Source organism: Rana temporaria, chromosome 4, assembly GCF_905171775.1.
Source record: "Rana temporaria chromosome 4, aRanTem1.1, whole genome shotgun sequence".
Taxonomy (NCBI): Eukaryota; Metazoa; Chordata; class Amphibia; order Anura; family Ranidae; genus Rana; species Rana temporaria.
Window position 1 is genome coordinate 423,040,505 of NC_053492.1, and position 22,350 is coordinate 423,062,854.

General features: G+C 45.4%; 1 protein-coding gene across 1 annotated transcript in view; it reads right to left on the reverse strand.

Annotated features, from left to right (window-relative positions):
* Positions 1 to 10,553: 10,553 nt before the first annotated feature.
* EPHX1 (epoxide hydrolase 1) overlaps positions 10,554 to 22,350 on the reverse strand; it is an 89,752-nt gene continuing 77,955 nt past the window's right edge. Inside the window, exons 7-9 of the mRNA XM_040351373.1 lie at positions 16,863 to 16,971; positions 15,831 to 15,956; positions 10,554 to 11,045 (exon numbers count right to left, since the gene is read on the reverse strand). Coding sequence (XP_040207307.1) covers positions 10,844 to 11,045; positions 15,831 to 15,956; positions 16,863 to 16,971 — 437 coding nt within the window. The 3' untranslated portion in view covers positions 10,554 to 10,843. The remainder of the gene's footprint in view (positions 11,046 to 15,830; positions 15,957 to 16,862; positions 16,972 to 22,350) is intronic.

The following is a 22,350-nucleotide window of genomic DNA, read 5'->3' on the forward strand; positions in this document are numbered from 1 at the left end:
GTGTGGGGGGGGGGGGAAAGGCTGAGAACTGTAATGTGTGGGGGGGGGAGGCTGAGGACTAATGTGTGGGGGGGGGAGGCTGAGGACTGTAATGTGTGGGGGGGAAGGCTGAGGACTGTAATGTGTGTGGGGGGGGGGGAAGGCTGAGGACTGTAATGTGTGGGGGGGAAGGCTGAGGACTGTAATGTGTGTGGGGGGGGGGGGGAAGGCTGAGGACTGTAATGTGTGGGGGGGGGGAAGGCTGAGGACTGTAATGTGTGGGGGGGAAGGCTGAGGACTGTAATGTGTGTGGGGGGGGGGGGAAGGCTGAGAACTGTAATGTGTGGGGGGGGGAGGCTGAGGACTAATGTGTGGGGGGGGGGGGCTGAGGACTGTAATGTGTGGGGGGGAAGGCTGAGGACTGTAATGTGTGTGGGGGGGGGGGAAGGCTGAGGACTGTAATGTGTGGGGGGGAAGGCTGAGGACTGTAATGTGTGTGGGGGGGGGGGGGAAGGCTGAGGACTGTAATGTGTGGGGGGGGGGAAGGCTGAGGACTGTAATGTGTGGGGGGGAAGGCTGAGGACTGTAATGTGTGTGGGGGGGGGGGGGAAGGCTGAGAACTGTAATGTGTGGGGGGGGGAGGCTGAGGACTAATGTGTGGGGGGGGGAGGCTGAGGACTGTAATGTGTGGGGGGGAAGGCTGAGGACTGTAATGTGTGTGTGGGGGGGGGAAGGCTGAGGACTGTAATGTGTGGGGGGGAAGGCTGAGGACTGTAATGTGTGTGGGGGGGGGGGGAAGGCTGAGGACTGTAATGTGTGGGGGGGGGGAAGGCTGAGGACTGTAATGTGTGGGGGGGAAGGCTGAGGACTGTAATGTGTGTGGGGGAAGGCTGAGGACTATAATGTGTGGGGGGGAAGGCTGAGGGCTGTAATGTGTGGGGGGGAAGGCTGAGGACTGTAATGTGTGTGGGGGGGGGGGGGAGGCTGAGGACTGTAATGTGTGGGGGGGACTGAGGACTGTAATGTGGGGTTATGATATAAATAGGGGCAGATGACAGTACTGTTAATGGGGGAGCCCAGAGTATGACAACACAACCAGTGACATGGTGAGTGTGAGCAGGGCCTAGTGGGGGCACTAGCTTCATCTGTTGGGGCCTTACCACATCTGGTGGCAGGCAGCGTGGCAAGTGACAATCCGCATCTGGTGGCAGGCAGCGTGGCAAGTGACAATCCGCATCTGGTGGCAGGCAGCGTGGCAAGTGACAATCCGCATCTGGTGGCAGGCAGCATGGCAAGTAACACACTCAAAGCTCCCACTGATTCTGCATTATGGTGGGTTTAACTTTATTTTTTACTACAATGTAATAAATAGAAATAATGTGCTGACAAATTGCCCGCGAAAAATCGCTTACCCCCCGCATGCCATCCCCAACCTCCCCCCAACCGGGCCTTGGAAAATTTTCTTCCATGCAGCCAGTCCCCGGTGCCAAAAAGGTTGGGGACCACTGATGTAGGGGACAGTCTAGAGCTGATTGGTGCTGCAGCTGCTCTAAGAGCTGGATGAGCAGACTGTAGAGAACTGCGCAGCCTCCAGTTACAGTAAATGAAAGAGGAGAAGGCCTTGCAGTGCCATATGTTTGCCAATTAGCGAGATCCAGGTCAGATTAAGTCATAAAGCTGAGAATGTGTCTATTGTACTCTGCTCTGTTACACTGACCCGGACTACGGCACGGGGGGAGGGGGGGGAGGAACAGCTGCTGCCATACACAGCCGCTTACTGGTTGTACTGGAGCCTGCTGGGGTTAAACACAACAGGTGTATCATGAGGGATGGCCCCATATGTCACTGGATTATGGAGATCTAATAATTGTCATCACCAATATGTAAGTAAACATGTGGCGGTGTACAACAATCCCTGCGAATGTCAGCAGAGGGAACCAGAGCAAATTATACAGCCTGTATAACCACAGCAGACCATTCGGAGTAGAGGGGACCAATACTGTGTGAGTGAATAATATTTTATCTAAGCTGGGAAATAGATGTATAAGTCTATGGCCTAGCTCTGAAACCCCTGGCAGAAGAAGCTATTGCCCAAGTCCTAGGCTGCATACCACCTGGCTTCTGTGGCAGCTGGTAACATGGAGAGGCATTGAGGTGCCAAGCTGTCATGTCTCCAATTGCTGTTATGACCCCCCCCCTCCATCCTTTTCCCCAAAGCTTGCCAGAGTGTGTTGCGGAGCTACATCACCAATCCTGTCTCCAAATATCACCCAAACAACCCTCCCCACTCCCCCCAAAACCTGCTTTCTAGCTCCCTCGTCTCCTCCTCCCATGCTCGTCTCCAGGACTTTTGCAGGGCCTCTCCCATCCTCTGGAACTTACTACCCCAATCTGTCCTTCTATCTCTTATGCTGCGTACACACGGTCAGAATTTCCGACAACAAATGTTCGAAGTGAGCTTGTTGTCGGGAAATTCAACCGTGTGTATGCTCCATCGGACATTTTCAGTCGGAATTTCCGACAACAAATGTTTGAGAGCTGGTTCTCAATTTTTCCGACAACAAAAGTTCTTGTCGGAAATTCCGACCGCGTGTACACAATTCAACGCACAAAAATTCTATGCATGCTCGGAATCAATTTGACGCATGTTCGGAATCATTGAATTTTTCTTGGCTCGTCGTAGTGTTGTACGTGACCGCGTTCCTGACATTCGGAATTTCCGACAACATTTGTGTGAACGTGTGTATGCAAGGCAAGTTTGAGCAAACATTCTGTCGGAAAAAAAATCCACGGTTTTGATGTTGGAATGTCCGATCGTGTGTACGCGGCATTACTCTGTGCACTTTTAGATGATCCATGAAGACTCATTTCTTCAAGCCTATCCTGCCTTCAGCTAAAAGCCAAATCTTCTATTTCTCCCATCAGTTCATCCATCACAGTTATTACTTTTTGTTCTATCAGTCCCTCACAGAAGCAGGGCCCTCCTAATTTTTTTGATTGAGTTGTATTGTCGCATTATTGTCTCCCTTTATATCGTAAAAGGCTGCACAAACTGTTGGCACTATATAAATCCTGTATAATAATATTCTATATATCTTTCAGATTCCTTGTAGGCAGTGCAGCAGTGCCCTGTTACTCCTGACCCTGCATGCTCCTCTAGCTGTGATCAGTGTGAGGACTTGCTTGCTGCTCAGGGGCGGAACTGTACAACCCAACATGTCGCCTCCCAACTCTGCATCATTCGTCTTAGCAACCACGCCTTCAAGCCACCTTTTATTGAGAATAAAATACCAACCTCACTCTTTCCTACCCAGGAAGCAAGTCCAGTTTTTTTTATTTTAACCCTAGCTGTCCCCTTTACATGCTTAGGCCTTGTACACACGGGCAAGAATCTCGTCAGGAAAAAAACGTTGTTTTTCCCGACGAGATTCTTGGCAAGAATCTCTTGCCACCCAAGTGTACAGACTCTCCTTTCAAAGGAACCGCGGTTCTCTTAAAAAAACAAGAACGCAGTGACGTCATTGCGTACGACGAGCATGCGCTTGTCACATTTAATGCCGTCGCCGCCATCTTGCTGCACCCTACCTATGCCTAGGAAACTACCACGGCGACCAGGTAAGTATAAACACTCTCGGATTTCTCAGCAGGAAAACTGCCGAGAATCTCACGACGAGAAAATAGAGAACATGTTCACTATTTTTCTTGTCTAGATTCTGGGCAGTTTTCTTGCCGAGAAACCTGAAAGCCTCGTACGCACGCTCGGTATACTCGGCTATATATTTCTCGCTGGTTCTTGCCGAGTAAACCGAACGTGTGTACGAGGCTTAAAGGGTCACTAAAGGAAATTTTTCAGCTAAATAGCTTCCTTTACCTTACTGCAGTCCTGGTTTCATGTCCTCATTGTTCGTTTTTGCTTTGATGTTGCTGTAATTCCTCTCTGTTCTGGACACTTCCTGGTTGTCTGTTTCCTGATCACCACAGTACTGGGAGATTTCTCACTGTGGTGACTAATCAAGGAGGTGTGATTACTGTGTGTCAGCACCAATCCAGTTTCGTTTTACAAAGCATCACTGTCCTCTATTGGCTCTTTGTCTCTGTACATCAGAGAACCAGGAAACAACAGCAAAAACTAAACTAAACTGCAGGTACATTATATGATTGTTTTTTATCTATTTTTAATCATTTTTAAAAGGAATCAGTTAACTATTATGTCTCTATACCCTGTAAACAATCATTTCAGCAAAAAAATGTTTTTCCTTTAGTGACCCTTTAAGTGTTAGCCCAGCATAAAGGCAACCGCAGTAGGTAGCACAGTTAGTCCTATGACAAACTAGTTTCCACCAATGACAGGATCTCTGGAGAGGGCGAGAAAACGATTTACCAGTTTCTCTGATGTCACTCCCTTGCTGGCAGAATCTTCTTCGCCTGTGATCTGGTCTGGCCAATGAGTTAGTGACCTCATAGAAGCAAGTGTTCCCTAGCCCTCTATAATGATCATGTCACTGCAGAGTTGCCACCAGTGTGTCATATTTTTTAGCACACAGCAGCACAGTTAGTATATGAATTGAGCCATGACTGTGGCTCACAGAAGATGTTTTCTTATTTTTATTTTTTTGCTGTGGACATGCAATTGTCCAAATGACAGCAGGCCGTGACAGTAGGCAGGATTGAAATGAAACTCAGATGGAGCGGATGAAATTGGAATCATTCCACTGCCTTGATAATTTTGTGCTATTAGCTTGAGCTACTGAGCAACGTAACAAAAGGAGCAAAGAAGAGCGGTAACAACATGTGAAAAGGAGCACAAAGCTTCCATCTGGTGGCTGGATAGAGAACTACATAATAGACTGAAAATATTTGTAAAATGTGTCCATGGTATATTAGGAGGTTTAACTAAGTGGCCTCAGTACTTTTTGATCTAAGAGCAGTTATGCAGATCGGGAGTTCTAACATGCCAACCTGCATGCTTGTGCCAGGTCAGTGACCAGAGACAGGGAGAGTTTTCCTTTAAGATTAAAACTAATTTCGCTCTTAATGCATTACAGAGAATGGCATGCAGAATTTGACAAAAGAGTAGAGGATTAGATTAAACATTTGAGGGGTAATTTGAGCTTTGCTGTACACAGAACTCTGAATTTAATCATCGTTCTGCATGTGTTTAGACGTTTGCAGGCTGGTGCATTGCCAAGCTGAAGACCAGGTCAGTGATTACATTAAAGGGGAAATATACTCTGTTTATAATTAACATTCAGTTTTCCCTTAAATGGTCATTACAAGAGGAAAACATTCTGCTCTGCATTAACCTTATAACATCAGTATAAGCACCATGTGTTATTCATGCTTAACCACCTGCCGACCGCCGCACGCACTTATACGTCGACAGAATGGCACTCCTGGGCAAAATGACATACCTACCCCAAAACAGATTTTTCTAAACTGTGAGGAAACTGAAAAGCCAATTTCTTCTGAATGACAAAGGTCCCCTGGAGCCCCTCAACCAGGGCCGGTGCTACCGCTAAGCAAACTAGGGTGCATTTCTGCCTAGGGCGCCCAGTCATTGGTGTGCCTACTCTCTTCTCTCTGCATCAAGCAACTAAGTCTCAGCATTAGCAGGCAGCCGCCGCTCCATTCGCACATCGTGTTAGAGGCGCAGCGGCGGCGGAGGACTGTGTGAATGGAAGCAAGCAAACATTCATTGATAAACAAATGGGGTGGTGGCGCTGAAGATCAGTAGTGCATTGAGGTTAGAAAAACAAACATAGGAAGTCCGTTTTTATACAGGTCCTTAGGGTGTTGAAATAAATATTTAAGACACTGGAGATGGATGGAAGCAGTGTAAGGGAGAGGAAGGGGGACACTGTCCTATGTGAAGCTGATGAACCGAGTCCGGGGCAAGCCTTCCAAAAAGGGGGAGATGAGAGCAAAAACTCCAACATATGCAAAGAGAAAAAGAGAAGAAGGCGCCTCCAGGTTAGGGACAAAATAGCTTTAATTGACAATAGGTGACAGCATCCACTTACATTATTATTATTATTATTATTATACAGGATTTATATAGCGCCAACAGTTTGCGCAGCGCTTTACATCAGGGAAGACAGTACAGTCACAATACAATTCAATACAGGAGGGATCAGAGGGCCCTGCTCGTTAGAGCTTACAATCTAGAAATAATAGGTAATGGAGATCCGGCATGTAGATCCTTTAGTAGTGGTCCCGGATGTGGCGTTCTTCCGTACTAGATGTCGGCTGAAAGAGTGCTCTGGTGCCTCTCTGTGTCAAAACCGTTCGTGTTGCTGGAAAATCCAGCTGGAACGGTGAGACCATCGAGGGCGAGGCGTGGAGCGCAGCGTGAGTCGCGGTGACGCCACAGAAACCTTTGGCATGCGACGACATTTCGGAGCTGGCGCTGCGTATAGCTGGGCGCGCTCCTTTTTCAAGCATCCGACGACTTTTCGGAGCTGGCGCTGCGTATAGCTGGGCGCGGTCTTTTTTTTTTTTTCTTCTTTTTGCAAACATTCATTGATGGGCACTGGTAGGCTGCATAGATGGGGGCAGGTAGGCTGCATTGATGGGCGCTGCTAGGCTGCATTTGATGGGCACTGGTGAGGCTGCATTTGATTGGCGCTGGTGGGGATGCATTTGATGGGTGCTGGTAAGGCTGCATTGATGGGCGCTGGTGGGGATGCATTTGATTGGCGCTGGTAGGGATGCATTTGATGGGCGCTGGTGAGGCTGCATTTGATGGACGCTGGTGAGGCTGCATTTGATGGGCGCTGGTGGGGCTGCATTTGATGGGCGCTGGTGGGGCTGCATTTGATGGGCGCTGGTGAGGCTGCATTTGATGGGCACTGGTGAGGCTGCATTTGATGGGCACTGGTGAGGCTGCATTTGATGGGCACTGGTGAGGCTGCATTGATGGGCACATGTAAGGCTGCATTTTATGGGCGCTTCATTAAAAAGATGGGATAAACATGGGCAGGGCAAAGGGGGTGGAGTCAGGGTGGAGCCAAGGTGTGGCAAAATAAGGTTTCGCCTAGGGTGTCAAAAATCCTTGCACAAGCCCTGCCCTCAACCTGCCTCGATGAGAATCTTGAGTAAACAGCTCTGTTTACATCCTGGCAGGGCTGCCACAGTGGTAAATGACCTTGTCCCCACACTGTCCAGGCAGTTGACCTTTTCAGAGGAGGATTGGCATAGCAGCCACCTTACTTCTTTCGGTAAAGGCTTCCACTGTGAAACTTTTAGGGCAATTTATGCACAATTTAAAACATTTTATAATGGTGTGGATTAGAGGTGCATCGAATGGAAATGTTGGTGCTGAATCCAAAACCGAAAATGCAGGATGCACTTGGCCAAAAACTGAAACTCTTATCGGCCGAACGCCACTAACATCATTTTCGGCCAAAACGTTTCAGCAGCTGAAGTTTAGGTGCATCTCTAGGGTGGCTTTACTAAAGGCAAATAAACTGTGCCCTTCGGAAGTGCAGTTGCACTCTTTTTTTCTTAGTAAATGTCAATGTGGTAAAGCTTCACATTGTAAAGACTACCCAATCAGGTGCAAGGAAAATAAAAAAAAAGCATTTTTGCTTGCGCTTGATAGGATGATGGAAATCAACAATGCGTTAGCACATTTACTAAGCTCTGGGGAAAATGCGTGCAACCGCACTTGCAAAGTGCACATTTTTTTTGTCTTTAGTAAATCAACTCTAATATGTCTAATACAAGAAACCCAACGTGATACAGTGGCCCAGATTCAAGAAGCAATTGCGCCTGTGTAACCATAGGTTACACGGCGCAATTGCTTACTTGCTCTGGCGTAGCGAATGTTCCTGATTCAGGAACATCGCTACGCCGACTGCAGCCTAAGATATGACAGGCATAAGCCTCCTTATGCCTTCATATCTTAGGCTGCATTCTTGCGTTGGCCGCTAGGGGGCGCGCCCATTGTGATCAGCGTATAGTATGCAAATTGCATACTAACACCGATTCACAAACTTCCGCGGGCCCTGCGTACGCAAATTACGTAATTTGCGTACGTCGGGTTTCGCGCAAGTTTACACATCCTAATAGCACGCGCAGCCAATGCTATAGGATAGCCACGTTCCCGCGTCGCGACGTTCAAATTTGACGTCGTTTGCGTAAGTGATTCCTGAATGGCGCTGGACGCCATTCACGTTCACTTTGAAGCAAATGACGTCCTTGTAAGTTTCCCGACGGAGCATGCGCTCTACGCTCGGCGTGGGAGCGCGCCTTATTTAAATGATTCCCGCCCCCGACGGGATCATTTACATTAGGCGCCCTTACGCAGGGCAAGTTAACACAGCGCCCCCGCAATTTATGGAGCTTCTGCTCCGTGAATCGCGGGCAGCGCAGAAAATTTGCGTGGGCGCAGGGCAAAAACGCTGCCTGCGTAAGAAAGGCGCAGATTCTTACTGAATCTGGGCCAGTGTAAATAGTCAGGAGTGCTTTGCAGCACATGCTAACACTTTTATACACTGGACACTGGATTACAACCAGTATTTGCATGTTGACGTATTCAAGTGCTGATTCTGGTTCTAAACAGAATGGACATTAAATGGCATAAGGTCCTCTGCAACCAAAGTCGTCTATATGGGCTGAATCTATACATACATTGATATTGGCATAGAGTTCCGTTAATGTAAAAAAAAGTCTGCGACTTTAAGGCTAGGTTCACACTAGTGCAGGCTGCGTGTACCGCGTTTGCTTGGGCATGGCAGCCCATTAATTTGAATGGGCTGCTTTGCCACGTAAACCGCACAAAAAAGGCGCATTCACCTTTTTGAAAACATGGCCGCAGGGAAAGTGTATGGTCTCTCTGACCTTGTGGTTTCCCTGAGGTTCGCACACCCGCAATCGTGCTGTGGGCTGAGATGTGTGGGGGTGCCATTCAGAATGAATGGCAGCCCCCCCTTGCAAGACCATTGCTATTTGGCTGCAGGTGGTTTCAGGTGCGGGAATCAATGCGATTTCCGCACCCACAAACAGAACGCATAGTGCGGACTAATGAGAGCCCAAGGCCTGGTTCACACCTATGCGTTTTTAGTGCTTTTTGCATTTTTCAAAATTTGCATTACAGTCCATTTAAAATGGAGTTCCACCCTGAGTTTTTTTTTTGCAGTCAAATCCCTGAAACCTATAAAAAAATCTTAGAAGGAAATTTTTTTTTACTTACCAGAATCGCCCTGTTGCTATGTAGCCCTCCTAATCTGCCACTTCCTGGTCCACGGCGCTCTTAGGTCCTTTCCTCCCTCGCCTGTGCTTCTGGGAAATTATGACACATCATTTCCCAGGAGTCTGTGGGCACTACTGTGATCAAAAATCTTGTTATTTCCTGACAGGAAATGATGCGATTTAGGGCAGATCACAGCGCAGAGATGTGTTTATCTATGTTGCCATAACAACGGGACGGGACCTTCCTCCGTCGCCGCCCGTTGTTATGGCAACTTTACAAACAATCGGCGCTATGGCCGCCGATGAATTGCGCATGCACTAGATCGAGAGGTGCATGCTGGTTACCCAGCATGAACCTTTTCAAAGCTTATCCAGGAAGAATTATCGATTGGGCTTCAGATGCCCACAATCATGATGGCAACAGCCACAACAGGAGGGAACACAATGGTGAGTGTGAAATTTATATTTTAACAGCATCCAAAACGGACCTTGCTTTTTATACTTTATACTTTGCTTTTTAATTTTTAATAATGCTGGGATTAAAAAATAAAAATAAAATTTGGCCGTAACTCTGCTTTAACATGGTTTCCTATGGAACATGCTCTGTAGTGCAAATCTGCAAAATGCAAAAAGCACTAAAAATGCATAGATGTAAACCAGGCCTAAATCCCAACTCTGGGCTTATGGCCGGAAATAATTCAACGCCATCACTTCGCCCACCAGGGGCACATATGACAACGTGAAAACAAAGGAGCACAACTGGGAGTCAGGGACAGTGCGCTGTCACCCTAGAACAGACGTGCCTGAACAAAGACCTTCATGGCAGGATCACCAGGTTTTATTTTAATGGAAGCTGCATATGTAAAAAGATTGAAAACGACTACTGAAATTACTTTTACACATTAAACTTATGCAACTTAATGAAGTTTATCCGAGCATTACTTACCGTTGTAGAGGGCAATCTTCTCCGCCACTTCCGGGTATGGGTCTTCGGGACTGGGCGTTCCTTCTTGATTGGCCATCTTCCGACAGGTTTCCGAGAGGCTTCCGACGGTCGCATCCATCGCGTCACGGTTTTCCGAAAGTAGCCGAACGTTGGTGCGCAGGCGCAGTATAGAGCCGCACCGACGTTCGGCTTCTTTCGGCTACTCGTGACGCGATGGATGCGACCGTCGGAAGCCTGTCGGAAGACTGTCAATCAAGAAGGAACGCCCAGTCCCGAAGACCCATACCCGGAAGCGGCGGAGAAGATCGCTCTCTACAACGGTAAGTAATGCTTGGATTTTAAAACAACTAGCCGATTCCCCTAGACTAAATGAGCATCCATCTGAGGTTAAAAGAGCAAAAAACATCATTTATCGGTGAACTCCCGCTTTAAGGTACAAAGAACTAATAAACATTTATTCAAAAGTCATTCAATTATAAAAACAGAAAAAACAAGAAATAAGCCTACGATTTTCATACATTTATTACCCAGAAATAGTAAGCGGATTCTAAAAATGTTGATATATTGGTATAAAATACAATCAACTGCAGGATGACTATAATATTTTCACTATAATTTCTTTAAAAAAATAGCACTCAATACTATGCAAGAAGCGGTTGCAGGTTCTTGATATAAGACAGGTCCTCTTTGCACTCGGCCTCCTCTATTGCATTATTTAGGACACAGCTATTTTCGTTCCATTTTTGCTACAAATTGTTGGATATCTTTTGCCAGAATTTCTGGCTCTTCAAAGGCAGCAAAGTGGCCCCCTTGGGGCATGTGATTAAAAGAGACGATGTTGACGTACTTCTGCTTGGCCCACAGGAGAGGACAAAGCAACAGATCGTTGGGGAACAAGGCGATGCCTGTGGGGACCATGACGGGGACTCTGCAAGACATTAGTAGAAGAGAAAGATGGGGGGGGGGAGCATTCAGTGAACTGTGAAAAGCCACAATCTTCCTTATGAAAAGCACTTATGAGTTATGGAGACAATTTTACAACAGATAAACATGTGCACCTTACTTGCCAAAGAACTACAAGTCCCAGCAATAAATCTCTGCAATAAAATCACTTTTCTACCAGGGCATTTTATAAAAAAAATGTGCACACATGTTAAAATCTGCATTTTTTTATCTACTGTAAACCTCAAACAATTATATATATTCTGAAAGCAGAAACCCTGGAGAATACAATGGTGGAAGTTGCACTTTTTTTATGTTGCTTGATATTTGCGCAGATGTTTATCAAGTGCAATTTTTAGAAAAAAATTACACTGAAAGGAATTTTAGTGCATACAAACAAAATATAATACCCGTTTTTTTTTTGTAAAAGTATAAATATATAAAATATAAAAGATAAAATTACATTGATTAACCACTTAAGCCCCGGACCAAAATGCAGGTAAAGGACCAGGCCCCTTTTTGCGATTCGGCACTGCGTCGCTTTAACTGACAATTGCGCGGTCGTGCGAAGTGGCTCCCAAACAAAATTGGCGTCCTTTTTTTTCCACAAATAGAGCTTTCTTTTGGTGGTATTTGATCACCTCTGCGGTTTTTATTTTTTGCGCTATAAACAAAAAATTTAAAAAAAAAATAAAAACTTTTTTACTTTTTGCTATAATAAATATCCCCCAAAAATATATAAAAAAATGTTTTTTTCCCTCAGTTTAGGCCGATACGTATTCTTCTACATATTTTTGGTAAAAAAAAAAAAAATCGCAATAAGCGTTTATCGGTTGGTTTGCGCAAAATTTATAGCGTTTACAAAATAGGGGATAGTTTTATTGTATTTTTATTATTATTTTTTTTTTTTACTACTAATGGCGGCGATCAGCGATTTTTTTCGTGACTGCGACATTATGGCGGACACTTCGGACAATTTTGACACATTTTTGGGACCATTGTCATTTTCACAGCAAAAAATGCATTTAAATTGCATTGTTTATTGTGGAAATGACAGTTGCAGTTTGGGAATTAACCACAGGGGGCGCTGAAGGATTTATGTTCACCTAGTGTGTGTTTACATCTGTAGAGGGGTGTGGCTGTAGGAGTGACGTCATCGATTGTGTCTCCCTATAAAGGGGATGACACGATCGATGCAGCCGCCACAGTGAAGCACGGTAAAGCCATGTTTACACGCGGCTCTCCCCGTTCTTCAGCTTCGGGGACCAATCGCGGGACCCCAACAGCGATCGGGACTACGGGTCCCGGAGCTTCGGACCGGGTCGCGGGAGCCCGCCCGCGACCCACGGCTGGGTACATGTACAGGACGTACCTGTACGTGCATCTGCCCAGCCGTGACATTCTGCTGACGTATATATGCAGGAGGCGGTCCTTAAGTGGTTAAGTAGATACCAAACATGTCAAGCTTTAAAATTGCCTATGAAATTGCAAAAAAATATAATACCCCAAATGTTTCATAGGTGACACTTTTAAAGCCTTTACTGGTTTTCAGTTTATAGTTATAACTGACCTCCAGCTTTACTGTCACATTAAATAGTTTATTTGGGTCAAGCTGGTCAAGGGAACTACCGTATATACTCGAGTATAAGCCGAGTTTTTGTGCTGAAAATGCCCCCCCTCGGCTTATATTCGAGTCACCTTTTTGTGCCTGATCTCCCAGACTTTGGGGACCCGGTACTGGCCGGCCGTAGGTCTCTAGGACCCCAAACTTGGCACACATGTAGCCCCACTCTTCCTCTACAAGTATGCAAAATTGTCTGGGGGACCTACGGCCCGGGGAGCACTGATTTTCAAAGCCGGGCACCCCTTCCATAGACTTCCATGTTAAACGTCAGTCTAGTCATGGGCACAGTGAGGCATCGGCATAGTGAGGCATGGGCACAGTGAGGCAAGCACATGGACACAGTGAGGCATGCAGATGGACACCCTAGGCTTATACTCGAGTCAATAATTTTTTTCCATTTTTTGTGGTAAAATTAGGTGCCTCGGCTTATATTCGGGTCGGCTTATACTCGAGTATATACAGTATTTTCTTACACTAACAGGTGTGCCCGCTGGACATGCTGTATAAACTGTATGCAGCCTCATCTACCCAGAACACACCAAGTTGGGCTGAGCAGCTCTTAGCCATTCATAGGCAGCTTTGCATTCTCTAAATGTATACAAAGCTTCCTCTGATTGCCTGAGGCACAGAGGCGGGTGGATGATGTCACGATCTCTGCCAATCAGAGAATACAAAGCTGCCTATGAGTGGCTGAGAGCTGTTCAACCTGTCTCAATTTTGTTCTGGGTGTGGAATGGATGTTCGCATCCCAAAGCCGGAAAACACAAGGCTGTGTATTGTATGTATCTGCGGCTTTATAGAGTTTATACTGCATGCCCATCGAGCAAACCTGTTAGTGTTTTCTTCAGAATCTCTAGAGCCACCTGGATCACTTTTACCCGGCTCTAAAAAAAAAGGTAGGCACACAGGAAGTCACCATTTGAAAGGAGCGATCATTCACTGAGGACATTTATTGCATTTTTTTACTTGCATACTTTTTTCACTGGTCACCATTTTTTTTTTTTTTTGATGATGGTCTTTTTTTTATTATTTCAATTATTTTGTTTTGGGCACTAGCACTTTGATTATTGGAATTGTTGTGTATGGCACGTATAATTTGAACTGGCATTTTTATGATAGGTTTTGGATATATTATACTTTAGAGCACAGAGCTCACGTAATTTATACACCCAATTGGTTTCTGATAATATAAGGAAGAGAGGAGTGGTAATTATTTTTAAAAAGTTAGTGTGATCCACCTTACCAAATATAATTTTAAACATTCAGCCTACAGGGTTGTATGTTTTATTTGATTGCAGCAAACTTAATAAGCACTTATTGAATTGTATCTTGGCACCGGTAACACACTTTTGCATTCCAGGAGAATGCTTGAAATCCAAAGCACTCGCATATCAAAGCAAGTTTTCCAATAGAAGTCAATGGAAACAAAGATAATTTGTTCTGCATTGACTTCTATTTCATGCAATACCGCATGTGGCCAGAGGTGGGGGCACCAGAGTGCCTCTGAAATACTCGGGGCCAGCCCGGCTGAACTTGGAAACCATTGGAAACACTCAGGAACTGAGTATTTCCGAGTGATTCAGAGTATTTCAGAACGGCTCCGTATTTGGTCACCGGTGCCCCCGCACCGCTGGCCAAATGTGGTACTGCACACCCCATTGGCTTGAATCCTGCTCATTTTGCGAGACAACAACTCGCAAACTGAGTCAAAATGCTTGTTAATTTAACTGCGTTACCTGTTAGCCAAGGTTCCACTGTATAAGGTTGTGGTAGTAATTGTCAGCATAATCAAAAAAAAAATTCTCTATAGCCAGTGCAATGGGAGCGTGGCAAGGGTGTGTCCTTTGCCTACAAACTTTGTACTACATTGCGTTGTCCTTTCCTATTTCAGAAATCTGGGGATATGCCAGTCTTCCATTTATAGTTCTGCAGCAGAGGGAGAGACTAAGCTTGCCCAAACCTGAATTGCAGGTTAGTATATTGAAGAAAAAGTATAACTCCACCCAGCAGAGTGTGAAAGGGCCCTGTGCCATTTAAAGTGGACTTAATCTGCATGAATAAATTCCTGATATGTCACAATATATAACTAAAATATATTTACCTAAAATAAAACTCCACCTTTTATCACCAAAAAACAGTAATTAACCACTTCCATACAGAGCACCTTCCTGCCCAAGCCAATTTTCAGCTTTCAGCGCTGTCGCTGTTTAAATGACAATTGCGCGGTCATGCTACACTGTACCCAAACACAAATTGTATCATTTTGTTCCCACAGCTTTCTTTTGGTGGTATTTGATCACCTGTGTGGTTTTTATTTTTTGCTAAACCGAAAAAAAAAAAAAAAAAGTTATCAATGTCCTTCACTGATGGGCACTGATAAGGCGAAACCCATGAGGTGGCACCAATTAGGTGGCACTGATGGGTGGCACTAATATGCAACACTGATGGGCATTAATAGGCGGCACTGATGGGCACTCATGGGTGGCACTGGTGGGCACTGATAGGCGACACTGATGGGCACTGAAAGGCTGCACTGATGGGTACTTATGGGTGGCACTGATAGGTGGCACTGGTAGATGGCACTGGTAGGCATTGGCAGTGGTAAGCATTGTGGGTGGGCACTGATTGGCAGCTGTCTGGGCATTGATTGGAAGCTGCCTGGGCACAGATTGGCATTCCCTGGTGGTCTAGGGGGGGCATACCTGGTGGTCCAGTGGGGTGTCCATCCTGGTGGTCCTGGGCGGCTTCCCTGGTGGTCCTGGGTGGGATCCGAGGGGGATCAGCACAGACCCCCCCCTGTCAGGAGAGCAGCCGATCTGCTCTCCTCTACTCGCGTCTGTCAGACACGAGTGAGGAAAAGCCAATCAACGGCTCTTCCCGTTTACATCGTGATTGGACACGGCTGATCACGTGGTAAAGAGTCTCCGTTGTAGACTCTTTATCTAGATCAGAGTTGCGGTGTGTCAGACTGAGTTCATGTTTTTTCACCTTAATGCATCCTGTGAACTATGAAATACCCAGAAGTGTTACACGCTTGTACACTCACCTACTGCTGTACCTACCATAAAAAAGTACATTAAGTAAGGTTCACCTAAATAGGGATGATTTATACACATTTTCTTCTACTAACTCTACCCATTCACATACTTTTCATGTTTGGCATGGCCCATTCCTTTTCCCAGGTTTTCCTTGTAGAACCTCATGGAAGAGACAATGGAGCCGGAGAGCCAATAAATCATGATATTGGTCAGAAGTTCGTCCAAAGTGAATTTCCTGGAATGCAGAAGAACAATGGGTGAGAATGAGTTCAGATGGTCAGACTGAGCAGAACTGGTGTGACGTATATCAATGTAAAGTGATTGGAAGGACTTGCACAGGGTTTATGCAGATCAACATGGAGCCTAATGCCTGGTACACACAATGAGAATGATCGTCTGTTTTATTTATTTTTTTATATGCTAATCTCATATCGAAAATGAATAGTTTACTTAAAGGGTCAGTAAAGCAAAACATTTTTTGGGTTTAAAATAACAAACATGTTATACTTACCTCCACTGTGCAGTTAGTTTTGCATAGAGTGGCCCCGATCCACGTCTTCTGGGGTCCCTCGGTGGCTGCCTCTGGTCCTCCCCGCACAAACTACACAAGTTCATGCGAGCTCCCTCACATTGTGTGTAGTCCTTGCGGGCGCGCTGCAAAGTGATACAGCGAGCGGCCATAGCCGCTAAATGTATCACTCAGCCCCGCCCCTCATCACTGAATGTGATTGACAGCAGCGCCAGCCAATGGCTGCGCTGCTTTCAATCCATGCGCTCTAGCCAATCAGCGGCCAGGCTGAGCGGCGAAGAGGATCTCGGGACCGAGCGCGGGACTTTCGAGGGGTCAGGTAAGTATAAAGGGGGGCCGGTATACTCTGAAGTTTTTTCACCTTAATGCATAGAATGCATTAAGGTGAAAAAACGTTTTCCTTTACAACTCCTTTAAGTTACGAAAATTCTCGTACAACAGGAAAAAAAATCAGAAGTGATGTCATGTGTTGTAGTGTATTTGTATTGTATTTTCAAATGACAGTTGAACCGATTAAAAGAAAATTATATTATCTGGTATTGTACGAGGGTTGATTCCCTCCTCCCCGTGTTCTCTTAGCCCCCCCACAATCGTTGGCTTCTTCATATGTACCTCTCCAGACCTCCATCCTCGTGGTCACGGAAATCAGGGTCTGTCCAAGTGGAGAATTTCTCTAGAATGTATGATGCCAGACCAACGGGGGAACTATTTAGTCCACAGCCTGCAAAACAGAAACATTAGATTGTAGAACGTAACTCCACTACTACGACAATTTTCACCAATATACTGGTTTATCCTCTGTGTCTCTGATAGAAACTTTCATTCATATGTCTGGGTAAAATTTACACTGTCGAGAGGGATACTGTCTGTATGGTTTGTATTACCTGCAAATTAGCCCAATTTTTCTGTCTATCCTGTCATAGATACCAACTGTCAGTCCCTATGAGGCTGTGTCTCTGGCCATGTCCCAGGATCACAGTGTTACTCTTACTTGAGTTACTACGCATGCACATGGATTTTTTTCAGCAGGAACCTGGGGGAACGCAGTTCCAGCACCTCCAGCACATAATGTATGTAAGGGCAAGGGGTACTAGAGTGTGCTGGAGGGTCTACTGATGCTGACTACTAGGGAGGGTCTATGGTCCCTGGGGAGATCTATTGTTGTGGGGGTCTAGTGTTGCTGGGGAGTTTTATTATTGCTGGTGGAGGATCTTTTGTTGTTGGGGGTTAATTGTTGTTGGGATGGATCTACTGTTAAGGGAGGGGGTCTATTGTTGCTGGCTGCTGGGAGATCTATTGTTGCTAGTGAGTGAGTGAGTGAAAAACGTGTAAAGCATAGCACATGCGAACTGAATCGCCTCTGGGCGCTGTTTCCATTCCATGGGAAAGGAACCCTATTTGACCTAAGAAGAGATGGGTTTTAATCCTTCTCCTGAAGGCCAAGTGGTCCGACTCCAGTCGGATGGTAGTTGGTAGCGCATTCCACAGCCGAGGTCCTTGGACTGCAAATCTTCGATCTCCTTTGGACTTGTATTTGGAGTAGGTTTTGATTGGTGGATCGCAGAATGCGATTTGGGTTATGGGCTTTTATTTTTTCGCATAGGTATTGGGGGGCGTTTCCGTGAATACACTTATGCGTTAGGCAGAGTGCCTTGAAAGTGATTCGGTCTTTTACTGGCAGCCAATGAAGGGATCTCAGCGAAGATGAGATTGATTCCCATGGTTTTTTGCCATTCACTAATCGAGCGGCCGTGTTTTGAACGACTTGCAGACGAGTGATTTGGTATTTGGGGAGTCCTAGATAGAGGGCATTTGCGTAGTCTAGTCTGGAATTGATGATTGTTCCCACCACGACTGCAATGTCCTCTTTTGGGATAAAAGGGGTGAGTCGGCGTAGTAGGCACAGCAGATGGTGCGATCCGCTGACTACAGACCCTATTTGTGCATCCATTGTCATGTAGGAGTCGAAGATGACTCCGAGACTTTTGACTTTGGTGCTAGGGATGATAGTTTTCCCCAGAATGGGTGGGGGGGTCCAGGTTGACGCGGGGTGACTTTTCCAGTTTGCGTGAAACAGAAGAAGTTCTGTTTTTGAACCATTGAGTTTAAGATAACTGGATGTCATCCAGCTATCTATTAGAGTAAGGCATTTCTCTAGTCCAAGAGAATGATCCTTTTTGTTGCAGATGCGGAAATACAGTTGTGTGTCGTCTGCATAGGAGTGGTAAAGTAGCTTCTGGTTCCTGATGATTTCAAAGAGGGGGCGGAGATAGATATTGAACAATACGGGTGACAAGGGCGACCCCTGAGGGACTCCGCATGATACAGTACGCTTTTCAGAGCTGAAAGATCCCAGTTTCACTGTTTGTGATCGGTTTTCCAAGAATGAGGAGAACCAGGGTAAATCACCTTCCGCGACTTTGGCCACTTCGGCTAGCCTAGCTAGTAGTAGTCCGTGGTCTACAGTGTCGAAAGCCGCGCTTAGGTCCAGCAGGATCAGGAGACAAGATTCTCCTTCATCTGCGGCCTCTAGCACGTCATCCCATATTTTGAGCAACGCCGTTTCTGTTCCGTGCCCCGGACGGAAACCTGATTGGAACGTGTTGAGTAATTTATGGGTGTCTGAATGCCGTTGTAGCTGTTGTACAACTACTTTCTCCATTACCTTGGAGAAAACATTTAGACCCGTTATAGGCCTACGGTTGTTTGGGTCTTTGGGGTCAAGGGTGGGTTTTTTTAGGATAGGTTTTATTGTACCTTGTTTCAGCAAGGTGAGCACCGTGCCCTCCTTGAAAGATTGATTGATGAGCTGCGTGATAGCTGGTGCCAGTATATCGGCACTTTCTTTCAGCAGTTTAGTGGGAATGATGTCATTGGGAGCTGTGCTATTACGCAGAGTCCCAATGATGATTTTGGTGGCATTGATGGTGATGGGTTTTAGAGTGAATTTTGTGGATCTATTGTTTCTGGGGTGGTTTTTGTTTGTGGTGACTCTATTGTTGCTGGGGGTCTATTATTGATGAGGGGGTGTCTATTGTTAATGGCTGCAGGGGATCTATTTTATTGCTTTTCTTCTTATCGGTATCAAATTCCATACAAATTACTTGATTCTGTATTCTCTAAATAGGGGGGTACTGGAAGGTGGTTAGGAGGTGGAACCAAGGAACGGTGCTCAGAGCTGGGTAGGGGGCAGTGACAAGGGGTGATTGGAAAGGAGGGAGTACCTGCACCTATTCCCTGAGAAAAAAAGCCCTGTGCATGCATAACTCATAAAGACATTAATTGCGGTGATCAGGAGCTACAGGGTGCCGCCCCTGCATAATTAAAAGCCAGACAACTCCAGTAAGTGGTTAGGGTCTGGGTGGGAACACCTGGGCGGGCCTATGGCAGAATTTGGGTGAGATTAAAGCCACACCACTATTAAAGCCACACCACAATTTTTTTTTATTCAATCCAGCTCAGGTCAGAGGTGCTGAACTAACAATCCGTGTTCGTACAGCGATCTCCTCTGCTGATCTGTTGTGTTCTGACAGGGGGCTGCCCCCCCCCGCCAGAACACTCTGGTCAGTGCTCTCAGGCATTGGCTGGGAATGCTGATCGGCAGACCTTTTTTGGTCACAAGCCTCCGACATAAAACGGCCGGCCGGATTCTGTTGGATCAGCTGCCATACACATGGGCCGAATGTCGGCCGGTTTCTATTCAACCAGCCGATGCCGGTCGACATTCGGCTCATAGGCATTAGGCTTAACTGTTCCTGGGGACAGGGACTGAAATGTTTGTACAGTAAGTATGTTCCATGTATATAATGACCATTAGGTGAGAGTGAGGCTTAAATGCTCACCTTTCCCCTTCCTTTATTTTGAATGTGGTTGCCACACCAAAGGGAGACTTGGTTGCTATCTTTTGTGAGGTAGGAATATTCTAGGAATATGGCTGCTATGTGAAAACGAGGCTTGATTGCCTTTTTCTGTGTATATAAGGTGATGGCTCAGCGCGTCGCTCGTGACCCTGGAAGACGTCACATATGACAAAACATGTCGGGTGGAGCTACGCGCTGACATCAACACTCCCCAAGTGACCCCGGAAGTTCGGGTGTTCATTTGAAATTGAAATTTGTATTGCCGGCAAGCGTTTTTAATGATATTTTTGTATACTCAACTGGAATATTTTATACAATAAAAGAGTTGTGTTTGAAAAACGATAACACACTATTGGAGCCTTTGTATTTTTGTATGCTCCCTATTCACTTTGGAGATCGCACCTTGGAGTACAGTGGACAGAAGGTGGTCATCGAGTGAGGAGGGCGATTGGAGTTCACTACACTAAGTAACCTGGATCCATCTCAGACCCCTTAGAGGGCTATATCTACAGGTGCAAGTGACCTCGCTACAACAGGAGGACCACTCCTTCCGGTAAGAGTCTTTATTTCTTCTGGTGTGTGTGTGTGTGTGTCACAAAGAGATTCACCCCTTTTCCTTATGGTGGCGGTGGAAACATTGAACATTCCCCCATCTTTCTCAGATTTATATCGTCTCAAAATTTGACCTACTCATCACAGTAGTTTGTACAGACATTGCTCTAAGTCACTTTATTCACTTCATTATACGTATTGTATTGTATTGTATTAACTTAAGGATATATACTTTTTAAAGATTTACCTTATTTCAGGATTTAAATACTGTATACACTTAATTAGCGCGTTTAGTTCCGTTTACCATTTTTGTTTACATGATTTGTGTCGCTGCTTCTTTTCATATTTTTTTTTTATGTTTTTTATATTATTAGCGCAGTATATACACATTTTGATTACATATAATGGGACCCTGACTTGAGAATGGGTCATAACTGATCCAAATTGTGAAGGAGCACCAATTATCGTGGGGTCATTATGAAAAGATTATAGGACATGTTAGAAAATGCAAATCCGAAGTGTCATGTGCCAATCTTTATTGTTATTTAATTAGAGTGCCCTGTGTGCCTCTAGTTGATTTGCATTCCACTGGACTTTGTACTATTAAAGAGAATCTGTCACTAAAAAAGATTGAGGATGAAAGCACAGAAAAATCAAGTGTTTTTGAATGCTTACTCGTTGAATTTTACTTTCCACAATAGTTTTTTGTATCCACTTGCAATGTGCCTTTAAACTTGCTAGAAAATTTGGATACTTCAGGAGAGGACTTTCCTAGCACAGCCTCTCCTTTCAGAACAAAGCCCTCTTGTCTATGCTGGCCCAGCTCCTTCACCCTCCCTACATAACCTTTTATGTAACTTCCAGGGGAAGAGTGATTGGGAATACAATAGAGGGTCCCCTGAGTCAGTGTTTCTCCACTCCAGTCCTTAAGGTGCCCCACAAGGTCATGTTTTCAGGCTATTATTTTGCACAGGTGATTTGGTCTGAGGGAAATCCTGAAAACTTGACCTGTTGGGGCGCCTTAAGGACTGGAGTTGAGAAACACTGCCCTAAGTGTTTCTCAACTGTCTGCTGGGGGTGCTGACATCACATTTAAGATGGCGGCGCCCAGCAGCAATCTCATTGCTTTTGAATGTCTACACAAGGGTGGTTTTTACAGGTAAATAACAGGCCTAAATACATTAAATGCACATATTTAATGGAAAGACTGTTGGTAAAATGACTGGTCTGGTGACAGGGTCTCTTTTAGAAGGTACACAATAATTGTCTTCATTTTGTGCCTTTTCGTAGCTCATCTTCATAAAGTAGGTATGAGCAAGTTAGGCACATATTTTTAAAATAGCTTTGTGGTGGTTTGTAGAGCAGATTATGAGTAGGTGCAGACAAGTACATAAAGATACTATATGTACACATGTATCCAACCAGTGATTTGGCTCCATGCCCTGTTACTTCATTAATAATTGGCTTAAAATGTGAGCAGATGTCATTCAATGAAGAGATCAAAGTCCCAATAACCAACAGATTTTCAGTTTTGTTAAAGAGCCTCTATTAAAGATGAAGTTTATTCTGCTTATTTTTGCATTCCTGGTTAGATGATAGTGGACATCCTCCCTTCAGGTAATGAAGTGGGCTCTAATTGAGGCCCTAATTGGGCTCTAACTTTCTATAGCATCTATTGCACATTGTAA